General features: G+C 33.1%; 1 protein-coding gene and 1 long non-coding RNA gene across 3 annotated transcripts; both read right to left on the reverse strand.

Annotated features, from left to right (window-relative positions):
* Positions 1 to 493: 493 nt before the first annotated feature.
* Positions 494 to 24,837, reverse strand: LOC105332566 (exportin-6). 2 transcript variants are annotated; one of them, XM_034455088.2, is made up of 24 exons: positions 24,665 to 24,837; positions 23,764 to 23,854; positions 23,384 to 23,496; positions 20,780 to 20,977; positions 20,370 to 20,529; positions 19,346 to 19,492; positions 18,739 to 19,171; positions 18,446 to 18,572; positions 18,230 to 18,339; positions 18,035 to 18,143; positions 17,767 to 17,859; positions 17,291 to 17,520; positions 17,086 to 17,178; positions 16,783 to 16,933; positions 16,360 to 16,506; positions 15,948 to 16,137; positions 15,525 to 15,680; positions 15,067 to 15,181; positions 14,527 to 14,586; positions 14,092 to 14,203; positions 4,917 to 5,087; positions 4,482 to 4,580; positions 2,223 to 2,453; positions 494 to 795 (listed from the first exon to the last, which is right to left on the reverse strand). In XM_034455088.2, exons 1-24 carry the CDS (start codon positions 24,665 to 24,667, stop codon positions 694 to 696), a joined length of 3,441 nt encoding a protein of 1,146 aa, XP_034310979.2. In that variant the 5' UTR covers positions 24,668 to 24,837; the 3' UTR covers positions 494 to 693. The 2 variants fall into 2 exon arrangements, with proteins under 2 accessions (XP_034310979.2, XP_034310978.2); XM_034455087.2 differs by having other exon boundaries at positions 18,739 to 19,174; positions 24,665 to 24,836.
* Positions 5,256 to 7,751, reverse strand: LOC136270228 (uncharacterized). Its single transcript, XR_010707975.1, has 2 exons — positions 5,574 to 7,751; positions 5,256 to 5,506 (listed from the first exon to the last, which is right to left on the reverse strand). It is a non-coding gene; the product is annotated as an uncharacterized lncRNA (long non-coding RNA).
* Positions 24,838 to 25,001: the final 164 nt, after the last annotated feature.

Raw genomic sequence — 25,001 nt, forward strand, 5'->3', positions numbered from 1 at the left:
GGTGGTAAAATTGCACACCTAGAGTACCTTTCAAGTATTTAAATTTCTGAGGGACTTTGTCAATGACAGGCTGTAAAGCTGCCTTCTTGACATGAAATAGTGCACAAACCAGAAAACTGGGTTAGGAGATTTACATAGATAAGACTTCTACCAGTTTTGTCAACATGCTATTGACATAGCAGTCTGGCACCAAGCTATTTTCTGGTGGTGTATGCATGAAAATAGTATTGAAAATTAAATCAGAAAATCTGAACAAACATTAAATTGATTTAGCCAAAATCCTTGCTGCTTCTCAACAGCAGTCACAATGATTTATGTGATTTTTTTCAGGATGCTATAGTTTCAGGCCCTTAAAATGAAAATATTATCTGATATAACACATGTATCTTAAATAAATTTATAAGGTTTTCAAATCATATAGATTCTGTTTTTTAGAGTCTTAAAATGTATGTAATTTAAAACAGGAAAATTTGAGAAAAAAAAACCACAGACATTTTCTTTTAAAATTTATTGGTGATTTTGTCAAAAATAATTTCAAAAAAACGACAGTATTGTCGTTTTTTCTTTACACATGCATTTTATTTATATGAACTACACATAAAAACTGCCACAGAAAAGACACAAAGCTTGCCCTTGTAGCAGATCCTTAGCAACAACTGCATGTACAGGGTGAGAGAACAATTCAAGATATACTTAAAATGTGACTGAACCTTCAGGAAGACTACTGTTAATCAGTCTGTAATATCTCAAGTCGTTCACAAACCGATTCACATTCTGAGTAAAAGATGGCAAATCCTGCAGATAAAGAAACAACATAGTCTGTAAAACAATGTACGACTCAGCATAAAGGTGCACACTTTAACTAATCTCTCGCATATCTGAGATGGTTATGTAACGATTTATCTAAACACTATTGTTAAAAGAATTTAAATTCATTATTGTAGCTTTTGTGAAGTATGTGAATTTAAGAGTCTTTATCAGAGCATTCAAACAAATTAATCAATTCATGTTCATGATTTCAATTCATGAATTCATGTACTTATATGTATAGCATACTAAATTCACAAAAATGAACTAAACATGGTTTCACATTTGATAAACTAGGTTTATCTATAAGCTATAGTTAATGAATTATTAACTATAGTTTTTATCTGTAGAACCATATTTATAGTTTATGAATGCTAATTTAAGTTTGTCTGTAAATACCGTATTTCCAATTTTTTTTAACGAGTCACAAAAATTTGGAAAATGGGGAAAATCTGTAACATTTTTCATTTGCGTATGTCATTTTTAGCGATTTAATAAGTTTCTTATAGAAAATGCTACAGGACAAAATTTTTGCATATTCAATAATTTGCGATTCAAAAGAGGTCGCAAAAAAGTGAAAATTAGATCATCACGAAAATTACAGTATATACGGTAAACAATAGATTATACTGATAAATATCGATTCCCATCTGTGAACTATAATATACATTCATTAACTATAGTTAAGAGTTGTTTATCATAGTTTCACAAATCATTGCAATAGCAAATGATTGTTTTCAGTGTGAGTTATAGTTTACACTTCTGAAACATTGATTACAGTTAAACTCGGTTATAGGGAAGTCCTAGGGACCAAAGGATTTACTTCGTTATATCCGTAATTCGTTAAATCCGTATAACAAATTCGTAATAATAACTTGGCAAATTCACTATATACATGTTTTCTTTCACAAACTATAATTTTTACTTATTGAGGCTTAGAATTAAAATATATTACTTTGATACCTAAAATGATCGGACTGTGGGTCGAAAATTTATATGAAAATAAATGTATTCAAACTATTATGTGAAATAGTAGAGCAAACTACTATTAAACTGAAAGAAATTCGTTATAAAAGTGTTATATTTCATTATTATTAACTTTTACAGGACTCAAAATCAGTTCGCTATATCCGTAAATTCGTTATATCCGAATCCGTTATATCCGTAAAATTTTGCAAAGGTTTGTTAAGAATTTTCCTGGGGACTCAAAAAACTTCGCTATATCTGAGAATTTGCTATATCCGTGTTCATAGTAAACGAGTTTTACTGTATTGTGTTAACTTTTATGGTTTTCAGATGTGAAATAAAGATTAACATCGTTAACTATAGTTTAAACCTAGTTTTCTGTCTGTGAAACTATGTTTAGCTCAAATTTGTGAGTTTGAAATGCCATATAAAGGGGTTTTACAATTCACCTTATCTACTTTGAAATTCCTAACGAGAATATTTCGTTGATTGGCGTCCAGTCCTTCACAAGAAGACACAAAGTGTGGCAAGAACTCAGCATAGAATCGGCTGAAGTCCGCGGAGGCCATGTTGTACACTGTCACAACGATTTCCTCATGAAGCAGGTCATGGGATTTATGCACCAAAACTTGCACAAGAACATTCAAAAACTGTAGTAGCATCACTTCTCTGAAGATTGGCTACAATGAATGGAAATGCAGAGTTTTTTCAATTGATAATAAAGATATTGGAAGAAAGCACAAAAACATTAAAATACTGAAGTACATGTAGCATCACTTCTCAATAGATTGGCTACAATATATTAAAATGTACTTTATGTGTATTTGTAAAAAAGAATTTGGAGTAAAAGCATCACAGTTAATAAGTAATGCTTTCCTTCAAATCTTTTCTCATCTTTAAGCATCAAGTAGAATGTTGGTTGTGTAGTAAAGGGACAGGACATATCACTTGATTTCTATTCTGAAATTATGCTAATTTTAGCTATGCTAATTGGAAGGAATTTAAACCAGAGTGATTCTAATTTATATCAACTGATAAGACAGTCACGGTTTGGTGGATCACCATGTGAATGTTTCTAGTCAATTTATAATCCAGCATTAAAAACTCTAGTGTGTCAGCCAGTGAAGCAGCAAATGGCTTGTTCTCTGAATTTTGTTGACACATTTTACAGTTTATCGTTTTTGCCACTATAACTTCCTGGTTCTTGATTTAGCTAGCTTCATATATCGTCTAAAACCCAAAGAAACATAATACTATTATCGCTGGTTCTTCCAATTGCAAAGGCTTGGGTGGGTACATTTATATGATTTTGATGACTGCATTTCAGCAAAAAGTGTTAGTATGAGCATCAGGTCTTTACATCAGTTCTGTTATTTGATACTTTTGACACCAAATTATGCAAATAGTGCTTGAAATCCTGTACACCTGAAGGTCACAAATTGAATTCTGTGATTAAGTGCGGTATGATAATTTGTCTGCACAGTCTGGTATGATATAGGACAGACAATATCCAAAAATAAGCTAAATTAAAGTACATTTCCTAAAATAGAACACATATCTAACTTGCCAAGTGACAATTAACCATGTGGTTTTCAAGATTAAGTTAAAATTGTTAATGGATTACACACAGCAATTACCCTAAGTAAAAATACATGTTCAATATATAGCAATATTTAACCCCCCCCCCCCTCCCAAAAAAAAAAATAAAAATAAAAAGCCTCAACTTCTGCCCAATTGCCTGGGCAGTGAATTACACAATTTAACATCTGGACATTATGAACATAATAATAATAATATATGACTTAACTACTGCTATCATGACTGTGACAGTACAGAAAAAATATTATTAAATCAATACATTTTCACTATGTGGCTACAGGGACCATCAATTTCGCAATTTAATTAAAGAAATTCATGGACATCATAAGTAAAGAAATTCATGGACATCAAAACCATGCATTAGTTTTTTCTCAAATATATATGGAAGTAAAGAATGGCCATGTTGGACCTGCCCTAGGGCCTGAACCCCTATCCCATGGACCATGAATTTCACAATCTAAGTAGAGGACTTTATGGACATCAGAATCATGCATTTAGTATTTTTCCACAAATGTGGAAGTAGAGAATAAGATTTTTGAAAATTTGGCAGTTTTTGCTTATTTGGTCCCACCTATGAGGCCCAGGGGATAGTAAGGTCATAAATATCACAATTTAGATTCCTCTTATCCCAGAGTTTACATTTATATGCCATCAAACAATCTGCAACATACATGTATCTTCAAATGTCTTAATATTTTGAGCAAGGATTCAACCACTTTTTCAATTAATCTTTGAATTTTATCACTGACAATTAATCTATCTTTATACCAAAGTTAAACTTGAATATTAAAGCTATCAAAAAATACTTAATACAAGTGAATATGACTATGCAATATACATGAGTAACACATCTTAATAGATCCCGTAATACACAATACAAAATTAACTTCTCTTCGGCCATTAAACTGAGCTCCAAAATATGACCAAAGAACCAAAATAGTTCAAAATGACAGTGTCTAAAAAGATGCAATTAATAAAATATCAATCCAAATACATTTTGCAGCCCTGAGTTACATATTTCCATCAATGATCTTGAATAGATTCATATTACTAATAAAGTGGAACTACTTGAGCAGTTCTTTAGTCTAATTGATTCATCTGAAACTTACTTTTTGGTAAAGTTTCCATTTGGCATTCAAGGTTTCTAAAGATTCCAGGTTTTGTTTAAAGACAGCAAGGTCTGGTTGCAGGAATGATTGGCCGTATGACTGAAAAGGAAACCAAAAGCCATTGAAAGCAGTGGAGTCTATATCAAAGATATACAATGTAGTCTTAAATCATAGCAACATCTTTCAATGGCCTTTCATTTGTTAGAGTTTAAATCACCAAATCAATGGTTTTTTTTATAAATATACAGAAAAACATATGAAAAGTCATCATAGATACATCAAATAGACTATAAGATTTTTGTTTACCATTCCGCCTTCCTGTATCAATTCACTTGTTATGTAGTAGGTAACTAAGTATTACTTTTGAATATACATACAGTAGTTCTGAGTTACGAATTGAGGTCAACAGACCTCAGATGTCAGCATGCTACAAACCTGCATGATGGCAGTGAACTGTTGGGCGTTCTGGACATCCCCATTTCCATTCTGGGGGGACTGAGAATGTAAAGTCTTTAGGACACTTCCCTTGAAGAAATAACGCCAGTTGTTCATTATCAACTCATGGACTAGTCTATATAAACTTTGTTTAATATCAGGAGATGGACGCTGCAAGAAAAAAGAATAGCATGGAATCATTTTTATGTTACGAACAATATGTAATAAAATTGGATGCAATAATAAAGGGTAGACAATAATTTTTAACATGTAATCATATTTATATGATTAAGCACATTTAAAACACAACATTCCTTTTTACACCTGCAAAAGATAACAAACAAGAGGCCCATGGGCCACATCGCTCACCTGAGGAACAACAGGTATGATAAAGTCAGCTTAATGGAGTCATAATACAATCTGGACAATGTACATTAATACATGTAGATCCTGTATAAATAAAATCCATTTTTCCCCCTTGGAACTCGGATAGCCCTGATTGCTGCCAATATTTACAAGAGCAGACTTTAATCACCGCTCCTGCACATATATAGGGACTCAACGTTACGCAGGCAGGGATGACCGCACACCTACGCAACTCAACAGGTACAAACATTAACGCAAGCAGAGATAACGCAAGCAGGGATGACCGCACACTTGCGCCAACAGCTCAACCTAACGCAGGCGCCGCAATCACCACCAATACAAGCAGGTATGACCGCACACTTGTATTAATGCGATACAGGGCAGAAATGACCACACATTCTGTATCGTTGGTTAGAAAAACACGAAGATTAGATAGACCAGGGATGTTAACACCCTCAATCTCTCCGTACCTGTTCAAGTTTAACCCCAAACAGTCGCTCGGTACAAAGCAATAGACACTGTCCCTATATATGTGCCGGCCTAAAATAATTCATAGTATCTAAAAATTGGAAATCAAAAATAAACAAACTAATCCAGCCTAACCCAAAACTACTTATGCAAAACAACTTATATACATTGAATATTTATTATTGTATAAAAATAATCATCACAATAATTGGTTAACAGTGGATGCATTAATTAAAATAATCAAGAATCAATAAATCAAGGGCAATAACCCAAAACAGTAATACAAAAAGATTCTAATGAAAAAATAGCTGCCTGCTTCAATTTTATAGTCATATCACATGTTGAGTATTGCAGTTCTCAAAAAGATCCTTTACAATTGTTTATATATGGGATATTTTGCTACATCAAACTCTGAACCTTCTTGTGAGGCCGAAGAATTGTCCTGGAGCCAAAGTCTTAACAATTATAAAGAATCATCTTGCTGATTAATTACTGGGGCAGTAAACAAAGGTGAGAAAAAGTCTGTAAATAAAACCCCAGAGACTGACCAAATAAAACAAAAAAAACTGGTTCAGCTGAATTTAAAGTCGGCGCCTTCATCAGTTAGAAATTTAGTGGTCTCGGACAAAAATCCCCCCAAGAAGCCTAGAACAAGCAGTAGTGATCAAACCCCAGACGGCGATTCAGACTTCATTACAACAATACAGGATAGTTTAGCAGAAATAAAGGAAACGATGGTGAAAAAATCCGACATTAAAGATATAGTGACAGAAATAATAACTGGGCTCAAAAACGAGTTAAAAAAGGAAATAATTTCAGAAATAAAAAAAGATCTCACAAAATCAGTCACTGACCATGTCAAAACAGAGTTTGAAACCAAAATAGAGAAACAATACAAAGATTTCAACTCCAAAACAAAAGAAATCGAAGAGGGGTTCAATATGGATTTCGAAAGCCTTAAAGAAAAACTACATTCACAAACACGAGACATCAGAATCCTTCAAAGCTCTCTTAAAGACTGCCAAATAAAATCTGAATCTGCTATTGTCCTTTCAAATCAGAATCAACAATATTCACAAAAAAACAACATAAAGTTTGTGAAATGGGCCGAAAAAACTAACGAAAATCTGCGCCATGATCTCTGCCACATTCTCAAGAATGCGATCAACCTTGACCTGGATCCTACCGATATTCTCGAAATCCACCGTATTCCGAACGGAAACCAGAGAGGACCCAGGCCAGTGATTGCTAAATTTCGAAATTCCGAAAGTAAATTGAAGATCATTCGTAACAGGTCCAACAGCGAAATCAAAAAAGTGTTTACAATGCATGACCATTTGACACCAGCAAACGCCAAACTCATACGTGATTTAAACAACGATGAACGTATCCAGACCGCATGGTATTATAACGGAAAGGTATTTGCACTTGACGAAGAGGGACAGCGGTACAAATTTGACATCATGGACACAGTAAGTGATAAGTTGAAAAAACGGTAATAGCGGAGTCATTGTAAAATCAATTACCTCGGGATCGGTTTGACAAACTGAAAGTAGATCGGGATCGGCTTTACCGGAAGTGACATTTACTGTTTACCTGTGTGTATGTGAGATGCTAGTGTGTGAAAGGAAATTAAAGCTAGGTGCGAGAGATTACTGTGTATATGTTATTCAATCAGGTAGGGAGTTGCTTGTCTTGTTAATATTTACTGTAAATAATAGGTGATACTTTAAAAATTGCAAGGATTAACTGCCAGGGTTTATCTACAATATCAAAGCGTATAGATGTTTTTGAATTTTATAGAAAAAAAGGTTATTCGATTTTATGTTTACAGGACACACATTTTATAACGGAAAGTGAACCTATTATAGAATCACAGTGGGGATATCAGTGTATTTTTAACTCTTATAAGTCTAATGCGCGTGGGGTATGCGTATTGTTCAATAATAGTTTTGAGTTTCATATCCACAATATTAAAAAAGATGGGGAAGGTAATTTCCTTGCTGTTGATCTTACCATAGAAGAAACCAGGGTTACTTGGTCCAAACTCTGACCAGCCAGGTTTTTATAAAAATATTAGAAATATATTTTTAGAATTGGATAATGAGTTTTTTATTTTATGTGGAGATTTCAATCTTGTTCTCAATCCAGATATAGATACCTACAACTATAAGTATATAAACAATCCAAAGGCTAGAGAAAAACTTTTAGAAATTATGGATGATTTGCAGATAGTGGATTACTACAGGGTCTTAAACCCAGGTAAAAAAATATATACATGGAGAAAAAAAACACCTTTAAAGCAAAGTCGCCTTGATTATATTTTGATTTCAAACAGTCTGTCTAATATAGTAGAAAATTTTGATATTAAATCAGGCTACAGATCTGACCATTCTATTGTTATTTTAGAACTAAAGTTTAACCCTTTTGAAAGAGGTAGGGGGCTTTGGAAATTTAATAGTAGTTTACTGACTGACATGGTTTTCATTGATAAGGTTAAAGAAACTATAGATAGAGTAAAGAGTCAGTATGCATACAATGCTGATATTCATACATTTTTCAGTAAGGATATAGACGACAGTATATTCCTAGAGGTGCTTCTCATGGAAATAAGGGGTCTTTCTATTTCATACTCATCTCATAAGAAAAAGGAAAGAGAGAAGATTGAAATCTCCCTAGTTAATGAAATAACATCCTTAGAATCTCAAGAACACATTAATTTTGAACTAATAGAACAAAAAAAATCAAATCTTGAAAATTTAAGAAAACACAAACTTCAAGGCCATTTCATAAGATCTCGAGCAAGATGGATCGAGCAGGGAGAAAAACCAACAAAATATTTTCTAAATTTGGAGTCTAGGAATTTTCTGAACAAAACTATCAAAAAAGTGGAACTTGAAGAAGGGGAAATTATATACAAGCAATCGAATATATTGAATCACGTCAAAGAATTCTATGAAAATCTATATACATGTGCTGATTCAGATTTAATAAATATTAACCTTGAAGAAATTATTAAAGTAGATATTCCTAAGTTAGAACCAGATATATCTAGCTCGTTAGAAGCTGAAATCTCTGAAAAAGAAGTTCTTGAGGTTCTAAAAAATATGAAAAATAACAAATCACCAGGTAGTGATGGTTTTACAGTTGAATTCTTTAAATTCTTTTGGAAGGATCTAAAACTTTTTATCTTAAATGCAATCAACCTTATTTTTCTGAAAAAGGAACTTCCTATTTCCCAGAGATTGGGAATTATATCATGTTTACCAAAAGGTGACAAACCAAGACAGTATTTGAAAAACTGGAGACCCATCACTCTTCTGAATGTTCTCTATAAGCTTATATCAGGATGTATTAGTTATCGAATTAAATCTACACTAGACTATATTATATCTGATACACAAACAGGCTTTCTTAAAGGAAGATATATTGGAGAAAATACTAGAATTATTTATGATTTAATGTCATTCACTGAAAATGAAAACATACCAGGTCTTTTAGTTCTTATTGACTTTGAGAAAGCCTTCGATTCTGTTTCATGGTCCTTTATATACAAAGCTCTAGAATACTTTGGATTTGGAAATAATATTATAAATTGGATAAAGATTCTCAACAAAGATTTTAAGGCTTCTGTTTTACAATGTGGCTTCCTGTCAGAACAGTTTAAAATCCAAAGAGGATGTAGACAGGGTGACCCAGTAGCTCCTTACTTATTTTTGATATGTGCAGAAATTTTATCTATTCTCATAAAACAAAACTTTGATATTAGAGGTATAATTGTTAATGGCAATGAACATAAGATTTCTCAGTATGCAGATGATACTTCACTCATCTTAGATGGTTCACCAATGTCACTTTTCGCAGCTCTTGATACTTTAGAATTTTTTTCACACATTTCAGGTTTGAAGATAAACAGCTCTAAAACAAAAATTGTATGGATAGGTTCTAAAAAATTTTCTAATGAAGTTTTTCACCATTCACGTTGGAAACTTGATTGGGGCTCCACTTCTTTTAATTTACTTGGAATAGAATTTTCTGTCGACTTAGATAAAATGACATCACTAAATTATAACAAACAACTGCCAAAAGTTTTTTCTCTAATTCAACAATGGAGGAGGAGAATTTTAACTCCCATTGGGCGCATCACGGTTGTAAAAAGTTTGATTATTCCAAAACTTAACCACCTGTTTATTTCACTTCCAAATCCAATACAAGATGTCATTCTATCTCTTAGTAAGAGCCTGTTCGAATTCATTTGGAATTCAAAGTGTGATAAAGTTAAGAGAGAAATTGTTACTCTCGATTACCTAAAGGGTGGTTTAAAAATGGTTAACATTTCTAATTTCATGGCATCTCTTAAATGTTCATGGATTAAGAAATTAACTCAAGGCTACAAACCATGGATGGACTTTTTTTTATCAATAAATGGTAATGATTTTGCAAAAAAACTTATTGATTTTGGTGATGATTTTCTATCATGCATGGTTGTTCAAAGAAACAATACTGTGGAATCATTAGATTTCGTGGTGGCTCAATTTTCGTGGATTTCGTGGGTACCTCTCATCCACGAATTCACATCCTCCACGAATAATATATTAAGGTTATAAAGTCATATTTCGTTTTGTAGGTATAAGAAAATACACGAAATTACGTCCCCACGAACCTATAAAATTTCAGCAATCCACGAAAATTGGCCCCCACGAAAATTAATGATTCCACAGTATTTTTTGGCAAGATGTTTTTAATTCTTGGCTATGCTATACTAAGAAAATGATTAAAAGCTCATTAAATACCAAGAATGTTTTCAATATTCCTGTGTGGTACAACCCAAATATAAAAATTGCATGTAAATATGTATTTATCAAAGATTGGTATATGAAAGGGGTTAAAATCATTGGAGATTTTATGAATGAAAATGGAAACATATTGTCAAGAATAGATTTTACTGAAAGATTCCATTTTTCATATATACCTCCAATGTTATATAATAGTGTTATATGTGCAATATCAAAATACTTGACATATTTGTCTATTGATAAGTCTACTTTGAAGAGAGACTGCACTACATTTATGCCATTTTATTATGAGTCTATTTTTTTGAAAGAAAAAGTAACAAAGCATATATACATATGTTTAACCTTAAATGATTGTGTACCTACAGCTATCAACAAATGGAATGCTGAGCTATGTGATATTTTGCCAAATGATCTCTGTGTACATGATGTTTTTAAAATATGTTTTAGAACTACCAATGATTCAACTATTAATTGGTTACAATATAGAATTCTCCATAGAATTCTTCCTGTTAAATATTATCTTAAGAAAATCAGAATTACTACCTCTGACTGCTGTACTTTCTGTAATGATATGCCTGAAACTATAAAACATGTTTTTGCAACTTGCAAGAAAATCCAGTCTCTATGGAATGCACTTAGTATACTTATATATGAGAAATGCAACAAAAATGTTAATTTTGATGTTTGTAATGTATTATTTGGTGTTTATCCCCTTGTTTGGGAGAACAGAATTCTAAACTTTATAATCCTATATACAAAACAATATATATTTTTATGTTTAAAACAAAGTAAGAAGCCACATTTTTTAGGGCTTTTACACTATTTAAATCAAAGATACAAGACTGAAAAGTATATTTATATTCAGAAATCAGAAATTGATGAATTTGAAAAAGCATGGTCTCCTTGGATTGATTTTATTAATCATCTGGCAGTTTAGAATTAACATGTGTACAATAATGCATCAATTTAATATTTTATGTTTTTTGTTTTTTTGGTATTCTGTTTTTTTTCTTTCTTTGTTTTTTTTGTCTGGTTTTTTTCACATGGATTGCAGTTTTACTGCATAGGCATAACTATCACAAGCAACTACCCTACTCTTTATTTTATAATACAATATGGGATGAAATGTGAGTATGTGAGAAGTGAGAGAGTAAATGTTTCATAAAATGATTTATATATTTAACCTTTGTTTACAATAAAAAAAAAAAAAAAAAAAAAAAAAAAAAAAAAAATTCTGAGAAGAAGATTTTTAAAGATTTACTCTTTATTCCTATGTAAAACTTTAACACCCCCCCCCCCTATGTGGCCTCACCCTACCCCCAGGGGTCATGATTTTCACAACTTTGAATCTACACTACCTGAAGATACTTCCCACAAGTTTCAGCTTTCCTGGCTGTTTAGTTTCTGAGAAGAAGATTTTTAAAGATTTACTCTATATATTCCTATGTAAAATTTTAACACCCCCCCCCAATGTGGCCTCACCCTACCCCTAGGGATCATGATTTTCACAACTTTGAATCTACACTACCTGAGGATGCTTCCACACAAGTTTCAGCTTTCCTGGCTGATTAGTTTCTGAGAAGAAGATTTTTAAAGATTTACTCTATATATTCCTATGTAAAACTTCGACACTCCATTGTGGCCCCAACCTAACCCCAGGGGTCATGATTTTCACAACTTTGAATCTACACTACCTGAGGATGCTTCCACACAAGTTTCAGCTTTCCTGGCTGATTAGTTTCTAAGAAGAAGATTTTTAAAGATTTACTCTATATATTCCTATGTGAAACTTCGACCTCCCACTGTGGCCCCACCCTACCCCTGGGGGTCATGATTTTCACAAATTTGAATCTACACTACCTGAGGATGCTTCCACACAAGTTTCAGCTTTCCTGGCTGATTAGTTTCTAAGAAGAAGATTTTTTAAAGATTTACTCTATATATACCTATGTAAAACTTCGACCCCCCATTGTGGCCCCACCCTACCACCGGGGGTCATGATTTTCACAACTTTGAATCTACACTACCTGAGGATGCTTCCACACAAGTTTCAGCTTTCCTGGCTGTTTAGTTTCTGAGAAGAAGATTTTTAAAGATTTACTCTATATATTCCTATGTAAAACTTCGACCCCCCATTGTGGCCCCACCCTACCCCCGGGGGTCATGATTTTCACAACTTTGAATCTACACTACCTGAGGATGCTTCCACACAAGTTTCAGCTTTCCTGGCTTTCTGGTTCTTGAGAAGAAGATTTTTGAAAATTTCTCGAAATTTTTCATTAATTTCTAATTATCTCCCCTTGAAAACGGGTGTGACCCTTAATGTTCACAACTTTGAATCCCCTTTGCCTAAGGATGATTTGTGCCAAGTTTGGTTGAAATTGGCCTAGTAGTTCTTGAGAAGATGTTGAAAATGTGAAAAGTTTACGGACAGACGGACGGACGGACAGACGGACAGACGGACGACAGACAAAATGTGATCAGAATAGCTCACTTGAGCTTTCAGCTCAGGTGAGCTAAAAACATAAACAATCTCCCTCAACACTACCAGGTTTCTCTCAATACAGATGTACATCTCTGTACAGGGGTCAATGACATCTCATCCAAACTTTTCAATGACACAAAAACTCATCAAAACAACTAGCTGCAGAACTGTAACTCCACAGGAAATTCAGATTGAAGGATCATGAAGCTACAGAACTGTAACTCCACAGGAAATTCAGATTGAAGGATCATGAAGCTACAGAACTGTAACTCCACAGGACATTCAGATTGAAGGATCATGAAGCTACAGAACTGTAACTCCACAGGAAATTCAGATTGAAGGATCACGAAGCTACAGTTCCATATATACAAAAAACTGTACATTTATTTTACAGAAAAAGTTGCTCAAGGTTTTGGACTTATTAAATTTATTTCGATGATATTCTGTGAAAATTATAATTGTACGGATTGAACTGTAGATCCACAGTCGGTCAATCCAAATTTTCCGTGGAGATACAGTTCTGCAGCTACTAGACAACAAGTGGTAGAATGAACAACTTGTAGATATGACACCTAATTGACACAACAATTTACTGACACTCATTGCAAAATGAATAAAATTGTGACCTGTTTTTATCTTTATTGAAAAAACAAAATTGATAACATCAATAGGAGTTGTTATGCTCAAAACCTTCAGGGATGGACATCAATGTCACCTGAGTTCTATTAGTTACCTGTATCATATCATTACAACTGGTAATTTACCTGTGCTATGATAGGGTGAATTTGATCCATTAATATCACACTCAGGTAAAAATACAATGAAACTGTACTAGCATCAGGTTCCGCAATCATAATTTTCTTTTTCCAACCAATACATTTCAATCATATCTTGAAACTGCATGTGACAATTTTAATATTGTCTTGTGTATGTGCAAAATTGGGATCAATTGCAGTATGTGAAAATATATATATATATATTACTTTTGTTAACATGCATTTTGAAGTAAAAGATAGTGTTGTAATGTGACATTTAAACCAACTAATAACAAAGAATTTACCTGTGCTATGATAGGATAAATCTGATCCATACATATAGATATCACATTGGGTAAGAATGCTTTAAAGGCAGACCCTGGTTCTTGTACAATCAGCTCCAAAATCTTCAGGAATCTATAACAAAAAAATTCATTTTGTTAAACAGATCACAATGCACAAACACATGTAACCCTATCCCCAAATATTGCAGATGTCTATAGTCTTACAGGACAACAAAAAATGCGCGTACAAAATAACTTAAGGAGAAGAATTTAAAATCAGTCTTTCCAGTAAACATCTACATGGATATATGGTGAAGTTTTTAAACAATTAATTTTATATGCATTAATTTCAAGCTGCAATCTGCAAATCTTTTGGATGCAAAAATAATTCAACATATAGTACTCAATGTACAATGTTCAACATATACCGGTAGTACTCAATGTACATGTACATACTTTTCAACCACTTTATGTGCAGCACTACTTTCATGGCAAATGCTTTCTGCTAGTTGTTCTCTGTAAAATATCAACAAATATTTGCATTAAAGAAAGTTATTAATGGCAATGGAAATAATGCAGAATTTGTTAAAACAATTGTGTGTACAGTATTAAGATACATGTATCTGTGTGGAGTCATTTTAGACAATATCTACCCCAAAACAACCTAAGAAATATTCTTATCATTATACTTGTACATGTATGTTCATCTTGATAAGTAGTATTACAAACAATTGAATTCTAAAAATAAAATGTCACCATTCTGCCAGAGAAAAAGATCTATTTTCACAAGGAATTTTAAACAATTGTAAGGAATGCTTTTCAAATATACATAAACTTAACTCAGGACATCAAATACAAGTACATGTATTATACACAATGAGATTCTTTGACATCTATGTAATGGTCTTTATTTTTTATCTTTTCGATCTGACTTTGGTAAAACTGATTATTGAAATTGAAAAAATATGAGTCAGTTAAGATGTTACAACAACATACTGTGTGAAAAGAGTCATAAAAGTCTGTATGGTTTGTTCTGCAAAAGGAACTCCCATCTGAACCCGAAGCCCTTGGAACAAGGACAGGAAGAAACTCATCAAGGAGTCAACCACATCTATAAAGGTAAGAAAACCAATCGGTTTAATATCAAATTACAATTCAATACACAACACAACATTATTTCCTTATAATAACTGAAATTTTTTTCAATTCCTTACAAGCAAATTTTACTGTAAAAATATGCATTCAAAACTTCTTTCACAGTCATTCTAAATTTCCCAATGACCTCACTTTTAACAATCACAATAATCAAATAAGAATAAGGGGAATTTCAAATGAGAAATTTGAATTTCCCTCTTCCTTGCATTGAATTCAATCACGTAATTTTATACTGAGAAAATAACAAACATCTCGCAAAAACTGAAATCAAGTTCTGCATCTAGTTACATCACACCTACCTGGCTGATGCAAATAGACAGGAAATACAGCTAGCGCCACTTCAATGACTTCCTGTAGAGACCGATAACAGATTTGTTTACTTTTAACCACCTCCCCGGCAACATTCTCTATCCAATCCTCAAAAATCTGCAAGGTCCTCTTTATCACAGATTTAGCTGAAATTTTGATTAGCCACAATAAAGATATTTCTAGATCCTAACACTGTACAGAAAAGAGTCATAAACACATCAATTGGCAAAAAGTGAAAACAATATCTCTGACATGTCTTATCAAGTCAAGTCATATGCAAAAAATATCAGGTGTGTAGGGTGAAAAAAATATATCCAGTATATTGTTTTTTCTAGGTATGGAGGGGCACTGAGCCATAAAATGAATATATCAAAATGGAATACTGGTTGTAAATTTTTATTATGAATATGTACCCTCCTCCAGCAATCCTTTGTTGGCTGCTAAAGCCCTGGGATTGCTAAGCTGAAGAAAATGCCTGGCTATCTGTCTGACAAATGCTTGATGATCCTCTGCCCGACTGGTCCAGTTCTGGTCTGCATCTGCTACATTAGGCCAAGGCAGGATCAAGCTGTGAGACAGGGCTCTGTAAACCAACAGCTGTACCTGTCAAAGCAAAGACATCAAATCAAAATATACAAGTATCAAGAATCCATGTACCAGTAGTAAGAATGCAGGTATGATTAAAAAGAATAAAGGACAGTAAAATATTTTAGTTTATTCCACTACCAATATTTACCATCAAGTTTAACTATGATATGAATTTTGAATAAAATCATAAACAAATTAAATCAGTGAGAGTAACAAAGGAAAAGTATGGATACTAACCTCCATTGTGAGCTCAACATACGCTCCTTGACTAGCGTGTTTACACAGGGTCTGTGTACTGGAGAGGTGAAGAAGGAACTGGGGCCGCACTGTGGTGGTGATTGACAGTAACAGGTGTGCACTGGAATGGACTATTTTCTCTGGAATCTGAGACAGAATAAAACCACATTATATACATATATATACAGATATGTATATATACACTGCATTGGCATGTACTCTAAAAAACTTTTATGCATTTTCAATGCTTGCTTTTTTTGGTCAAATAAAAAGAATTACAAATTAAAAGAATTAATTCTACAATACTGGACAAATCTTTGTAAGATTAACAGCACCCGGTAAATTTTCCAGATTCACAATCAATCATTGACAAATAGATTTTAATGTGTTATATACTAATATGTACTAATAATAAGAGTTTACCTCTTTAGAAAACATAGGTACAATAGAGTCTAGAAGAGTTGATATAAGAGATGCAAATTTATCTTTATCCAAGTTGACTTTGTGTGTCTCACTGTAAAACTGTGACAGCCAATGGGCAAAGGCCTGTATTGATGAAATGGCTTGAGCATGCCTGTCAAAATAGAATCATTTTAAGAAGAATGTGTAAATGAATGTACTTCGAAAAGGAACAAATCTTCTGAATATAATTTTTAAAAACATTATCAAAGTTTATATCACATGTGGATGTCATCTTAGTAGAAGTTATATCTTTTAAATACTTACACCCCAACAAAATCGGTGTGAAGGACATTTTGTATTGTTGATGTGACATTGAAAAGCTGTGACTTAGAACCATATACAACTGTATTTACTAATCTGAAACAAGAACACAACATAACACATGTATAAATATACAAAGTCTACAGTTCTATCATATTCACAATCAACAGTCTCAAGAGCTTGGGTTTATTGAGAGAAACATGCCCACCTTTCCAACAACATCGTGCCATCTGTAAATCGCTCCAGAAACTTCTCTCCAATAAAGTGTTCAGCCAGCCTTCCTAGTGCTTGTAAAAGAGAGGCCAAATCTCGCAGCGAACAATGCAGCTTCCGACATTCATTCTCTGCAGTTATTGTCAAGTGTCTGCCTTGTGCATTATTTCTGACAAACTGGTCCAGACCAAGATAAATATCCAAATGCTCCCTGAATGGTTCATACTGCAGTCAAAATACAAAATGTGACATATTGCTTATTAAAAGGTCTATGCAATTGCAGTTTGAAATTTAAAATGATAAAGGAAACAATGTGCCTGCCATATTAACAGCATTAAAGACATACACATAGGTATAACAGTTAAAGAAGTGCGAGCTCTAAAATAGAGTTTCTTTCAGGAGGTCCTGCTTTTTTTATTCTTTTTTTTTTTGGCATTTAATGCTTGTAGCACTGGAAGTTATAATTCTCACCAATAGCCGGAATGTCTCTGCTGTGTAAATTTCGGCCACTTTAGCAACAATTTCCAAACTCTGACACAAGAAGGTCTGCCATTCTGTTTCATTCTGTTTTCAAAAAGGAGGACAATATTATGAAGCTCAAGTTTAACAGTTAATTAATTCAGTACACCTTTGAACCAAAAACCTTCTATAATTACAATTTCACAACAGTTTTGAACTTTTAAATGCCGACATTATTCCAAACAAAATTCATTAATTGTGGGTAATACGAGGAACCTACATCGTCATCCAGAACTTCATCGTCCAGTTCCTCCAGCTGTGACTGGTTGTAGCGGAACTGGAGTTTGTGTAGCATATTAGAGACCAGGGATAACAGAGCTTCCTGGTATCTACAATCAAAAGCAAAATCAACTAAATATATCTCTGTATCTCTTAGTATCTGCTGAATATTACCAGTTGGCCATGTGTAGAATACCTTGACACAATTGCTGCGCTATTTGTGGATCTGTCTTTTAATTTATCATCCAGGTAATCCAGGAATGTATTCCATGTGTCCAGACAGTTATAAAATCCTTCATTTGTTGGCTTCAAACAAAAATATGCATACACTAAACATTCAAAAGCGTGAGCATTCAAACATGTTCTGAATGCACTGTAACAATTAAACTAAAGTCATACTAGAGCTTTTTACCTGTCTGAAAGTGTACTTCAACAATAAAGCCAAAAATTCTAAAACCGGGAACTGAGGATTGGATTCAAATCTCTTTAAATGTATACCAACAAATAATTTAAGAAAGTCTGTAAACTTCTCCACATAACTGTAATAAAATAACAACGTATTAAATACATGTAGTAATATTTATCAATATTATTACAGTAATATTAATCAATAATAACAAATATGCAGATAAAGCAAGATTTTTAGATTCCAAAATTATACTGTTACAAAAAATTATTCAAAAAGATCTAAGTTTGCACTCATACCTTTCATCTATTTCTGACAACCTATTTCCTGTTGAATTTGTTCGACTATCTTTGGTTAATTTTTGTAGTAAATAAAATGTCTGTTGAAACATTTGAAGAAGATAGTCCTCAAATTCTACTGGAACACAGTTTTTGGACAGCAACTCATTAATACAGTTCATTGCTAGATTTCCTAGCACTTGTGTATTGGTGCTAAAGTTTGAATTCACACTGGTACTGGATTTCCGTATTTCACATCCAAATCCAGCAAAATGGAACACAGTACTCAATAGAGAAGGGGTAATCATTGAAGACAGAGGAATCCAGCTGAAGTACTGGGCTAAACATTTCAAAGCTAAACAACACAGATTTTGGGATTCAACATCTAAGGGAGGTAATGCTTCCAGTGGAATTCGACAGCTTGGCGATTTGAACATGTTGCTGAGCACATTTCCTGCTTTAAAGACAATAGAGCAACCCAGCTTCATTAAACATTTTACAAAATATTTTCAAGTTCTTTTTTTTTCCCCTTCAGTATGGTTATTTCAATTAGTGTGTCAAAATTTTAGTCTTTAGTGCAAAACATTTGATCCAAAAATATTTTATACTCATCAAACAGTATATTTACCAGTATCACTAGATTCTAGAGGAGAACTGAACAGCATCACTGATGAGGATCTCCGGCGGGTGGATCCATCTTCTCCTGAGGTGGGAGATGGAGGTGGAGTAGCAGCCACCAAATGGCGGTGCTTCTCAAGGACAGACTCCAAAATATCTACAAATATACAAAACAATTTCAATACACATGTAATTACAGAAAAACTTGTTCAATCAAGCAATTGGTGGTTCTGTAATTTTTTGTTGTTTAAGAAAATGTGGCCAGATTGGAAAATATTACATCTTCAAGGTCCAGTATTACATGTGTATTTTTTATAAAGAACTGCTAGTTTGCTACATAATAAGATTAACAAATTGTCACTATTGACCATGCATGAATTTGTTTTATACATATTGCCAAAGATATATGCTCAAAAAATCTATTATGTTTATTGCCTCTGCACTGATATTGATATAATTTGCACAGTTTTATATTTTATTACGGTAGTTAAAACTCAGTATTTTTCTGTATTTTTAAATACCATTGAATCAATTACTGTTCATGAACATTCCCAAAAAGGCAATGCTTTTGTGGCTCTTTTTTGTAACAAATTTTGATAAAAATTATGAAGTATCTCCATAATGTAAAGGAATCCAACACTTCATTAAACAAAAGATTTTTTGAGTCTATGTTGTAAGAACTGAAATTGCTGAGAGAGAACAGACAATAGGTCTATAATCGTCCAATAATTAACGAATGAGGTCAGTTAGGATCACTATTAAAAACAAGACGAAAATAAATGGCTGGACTAAATGAGATAATTCACACTTATTAAAAGTAGGGTCTTAACCTGTAATCTGTCATTGATCAAAAAAGTTTTAGGCGCTTACATAAATAGTCTGGTTTGATTGGACATGCCAGGTTGCATGATATCCAGATTTTACAAATTTTACTGTATGTGTGTTTAAATTGAAATGCTAAATACAGTGTATTAATAAAAGATGAAAGCCCATAATCTTGCACTAATATCAATGAACTAGAAATTTTGTCATACTGCTTAGCAAGCTTAGAATTGTAGGAACTTGTCCAAGAAGAAGACGCTGTAGCTCCTCTTTTCTTGCCATGCTGAGATCTTCTCTAGGAGAAGCGAGCTCTTCTGAAGAAGTGTGCAGAAGGATGATCCCAAGGACAGCTGTTTCTGGTTGTTGAGCAAGCTGTAAGTAGAATTCAATGCCCTTAATAATCAATTAACATGCATACTCAATTCCTTTTTTATTGGTACCTTCAAAAAATGATTTTAAAATATTTGTTTTATATATCCGGTTGTACTACATAAAGTATCATTCATGTGATGAACAGAATAATATATGTACTCCAATTTTAGTCATTAATATATTAATAACAATGGTAGGTTTTTTTTGTCTTCAAGCAAAATAGCCAACACAGTATCATTTCTGTGTGTACCTGTAGAATACTAGAGAAGAAGTCGGGGTAGAAGTGGGGCCAGTCTATTCTGCCAATATCCACTACTAACTTGACCAGTTTGTTTCTGATGTAGGTTGGTACTCTGTTGTGATGTTCCAGTAGGAAACGGTTAAGTGTGGAGCGGATTTCTAACTTATGCTGACCATCAAAACCAACCCACTGCTTGTTGATCAAGCTCTGAAAAATGAAAGAATAAACACTTCGTTTCTTTTCTCAACTTAAAACATACACACAGGAATTCTAGAAACCACAGATACCTGATACATATAATTATGTAGAATGAAGACAACCGTATTCACTTTTTTTTAATCTTAACCATTGTTACACCACAGGTTTTAACAAGTACCAATAAATGTGCAGATGTACATGTTCCTCTATCTGACATGTCAATATGAAGACAATTTGGAATGAGCAAAACCTTTACATCTGCTTGAAATTACCAGGGGTTTATTCTATGCAATAGGACTGGTAAACATAAAGTTAAAAACATTGGTCTATTTGATATATGATATAATTAATTATAATGTACCCTCTCAAGTATTCATAGATTCTTCATCACTTCACTGCTGAAGTTTATAGTGAAGCCACAAAAAATGCATATTTTCAGTATGTTATATATTTATCATAAGAAATAGACATACAATTCTACATTGTAACTGATTGGCTTACAATATGCTCTGTAAGTATACTTCTTTATACATGTTTACTTCTTTATATGCCTTTGAGCACATTTTTTCTTCTTTTGATAAATCATAGATGCATATAGTATGTATACTAGCTTATATGTATTTCTAATACCCAGTACGGTATATTACATCCCATATATTGGTACCAAAGTTAATATTCTAAAAAGAAATACAGGTGATTCTCGATAACTCGAACTTCAGGGGACCATGATTAAACTTCGAGAGATCAAGAGTTCGCGAGATCGAAAGTTTTAAAAAATCTGGAAATTTTTGTTTCGGTCATTTTGGTTCTAAAATTATAGTAGCCGGAAATTTATATATTAATAACTTGGAAGGATAGTCTGACATGATTTCAATCGTATTTTCTACTACATTACTTCAATTTCAACAATACAGAACTTAGTTGTGTGGTTTTTAATTGTATTTTTCACGTTAAAAAACTTTTAAGCATATTATGTTTTCTTAATCATTACGTTAGAATATTTTAAATAAAGATCGAGCAGTTTACCGTAACTTTATAAGTTATTGAAATAAATAGATCAGTTACAAATTACCTATCTACCCTTTGAAGGAAGCAAGGGGTAGCGTCACTTACGTAATCAACCAATTACCACTATCTCGCTAGCCCCCAGGAGTTCACTCAACCATCCAGGTAAGGTCCACGCGGAGCTATAATTATACGCTTGATCGGCCGCGTGTGTACACAGCAACCACTTCGAGTTATCAAGAGTGAAAAACAATGAAATATGTATAACAGGACCCAGGTTTCACTTCCAGAGATCAAGAACTTCGAGAGATCGGAGTTCGAGAGATCAAGAGTTAATTTGCTTAGTTATATAGAGAAAAAAATTGGGACCGTGAGTTCACTTCGAGAGATCAAGAACTTCGAGAGATCGAAGTTCGAGCCATCGAGTGTCACCTGTACTTATTAATATTTAAGGTCAAGATCTAGTAAATGAAAGAAGCCTACAGGTTTATGAAATTCGGGATATAAATTCTTTCAATATTGCTTTGCAACAATAGCTTTGGTTGTTATGGTGTAGTAGCTCCTGAATTTCTGGTAAACACAACAAAAATCATGTTTTTGGTAGTAAATTTCTAAGTACATGTAATATGAAGAAAATAAGTAACAAATCTCAGAGCTTTAACCATTTTTAACCAATGAAATATATCTAGAATGCCTACAATTTCTCCAAAAATGACATTAAACAAGCTATTGGCCTCCTCTTCAAAATGATGTCAAATTTAATATAAGTATCGTGACTACATTTTCCAAAACTTGGTAAAGAATGTGAAGAAACAGTTTCATTTTCTACATAGCTCCTTTAAAGCCGTACAGTACGGAAAAAATTTTCATCAAATCAACTATGATATCATAATGGTTCTAGCACCTAAAAGACACTCTGGAATCATTAACTAGGGGTGCTTTCCATTAAACCAGCATCGCCAGATTTTCCGGTGTTGCCTTCATCACCAAATGCTGGAACACACGTTGCTGGCGAGCAATAGTGGCAACGCATTTTTTCATTGCAGAATAGGAAACAATATGGTGTAAAGGTTACCATATTTTACAAAACTTGATTTCTGTAACTAAAGTTTGTCCTGCTACATCAAAAAACATTAAAACTGCAAATAGCCAACTTTTCTGGACCACATTTTGATATAAGTATCAGTTTTAAGCTGCAATCGTCATTGTGACATTGCCAACTGTTCCATTAACGTCATCGTTTACCGATAACGTCGCCGACGAGGCAACGTTAATGGAAAGTGCGCTAGATCTTGACCTTAAACACAAAATACTTCATGTACTGTACAGGAGGGAGAGAGTTTTATCAAATTTGTGCAACATTCTAATATTTAGATATCTAATTAATAAAAGTTATTAAGCAAAATTTACCTCAATAGCAGTCATACAGAACATCATAACATATTCATTGTTTGTGTTTGCCAAATAATATAAACAATGCTGCCAGGCATCTCTGGTCTGGGTAAAATTATTTAGGATTTCCTCTGAAATAGATCATTCTCTACTATATCATCATCATCATCATCATCATCATCATCATCATCATCATCATCATCATCATCATCATCATCATTTATACACTTATCCATATTGATAAAATTTGGAAATAACTTTGAATTAAAATCATTTTCTCTGATTTGTCACTGTATATAAAAAATTTGCAAATAAAATTTCAAGAGTAAAATAAGTTGACCTGACATTGCTGATTGAATTAAATATTGTATGGTTTATATTTCTTATATATTTCTCACCTATATTTCTTTTTCGTTCATTTGAAGTTCGTCCATCAAAGAACTCTGTCATCAAGTTCTCCAGGGCTTTGAGGGATGACTGGTCAGAGGCCTGAAATTTATAAGTACAAAATTAATTTCAAACAAGGTAGCTACCCAGTATTTTCCCCTGTACTATATATTGGCTCAATTTCATCCAGCATAAATGTGATCAAAGTGAGGTGATTCTAAAGTTGATTATTCATATTTATTTATTCACCAATCAAGGGCCCTCAGGGTGGCATATACATAAAAAAAAAATAATATCATGATTATAACAAATAATGAATGAAATAATAGTGCAGGTTCATATTACAGGCAATATGAAAACAATCATTTCAAAGGTAAGGAAAATTAATATGGTTGGAACGCACAGAACACATATCAAAACGATAAACTGTATATCATTACAAAATTGATGCGCTTGCCGTAATGCTAGCACAGTTTACATATTAGTAATTAAAATCCCCAAGCTAAGACTGAACACTTTAAATGCCATAATGAGCAGGGAAAGAAGATCTATACATATAGTGATATACGTGGATTGAAAATTACCTAAAACTACAGAATTTCAACCCAATGTAATGCTATGAAATTTGGCATTATCAACTGGCTTATAATTCTTACAGTTGAAACCTCTGGACAATTAATTGAACATAGAAGGAAGCTCCAGTAACAGTTCACCAATGACTGGGGATATTTTTATGGTCGTTTAAAGTCTCCATTAGAAGGTTGAAACATACACAAAATATTGAAACGCTCCCAGATAAGCTTTTTAAAAAAATATTCATTCAGCATCAATTTACATTAAATTTCCTGCATTCAGCTTGTTAGGTCATCCCCCCTTTGAGTGATGGATAGAGGTTTTGTATACATTACTTACCATTCTTTTTCTTTTTTTATATACTACTGATTTTCGTCAACAAGTCTAGGTTAAACAGAAATAATTTTTCGCGATATTTTTCAAGAAACTGCTCAAAACATCTTCTAATTTGATCAACCCATTTTTTTTTCTTGTCAGACGACAGGTTGATGAAACTTCTCGAGGACTTCCGAGTATGACGCGTTTATTATACAATAGATCGTGATCAAATTATTCGACTTTGAAAAATATGAAACTCATTTTGCTTTCTGAAATAAATGAAATGTTCTGGGAAAATATAAATCTTGTGTCTGTAAACTTTTAGGGAAGATGACATCCTATATACAATGGTATTCGC

This window comes from Magallana gigas, chromosome 7 (assembly GCF_963853765.1).
Source record: "Magallana gigas chromosome 7, xbMagGiga1.1, whole genome shotgun sequence".
In the NCBI taxonomy this organism is placed as follows: domain Eukaryota; kingdom Metazoa; phylum Mollusca; class Bivalvia; order Ostreida; family Ostreidae; genus Magallana; species Magallana gigas.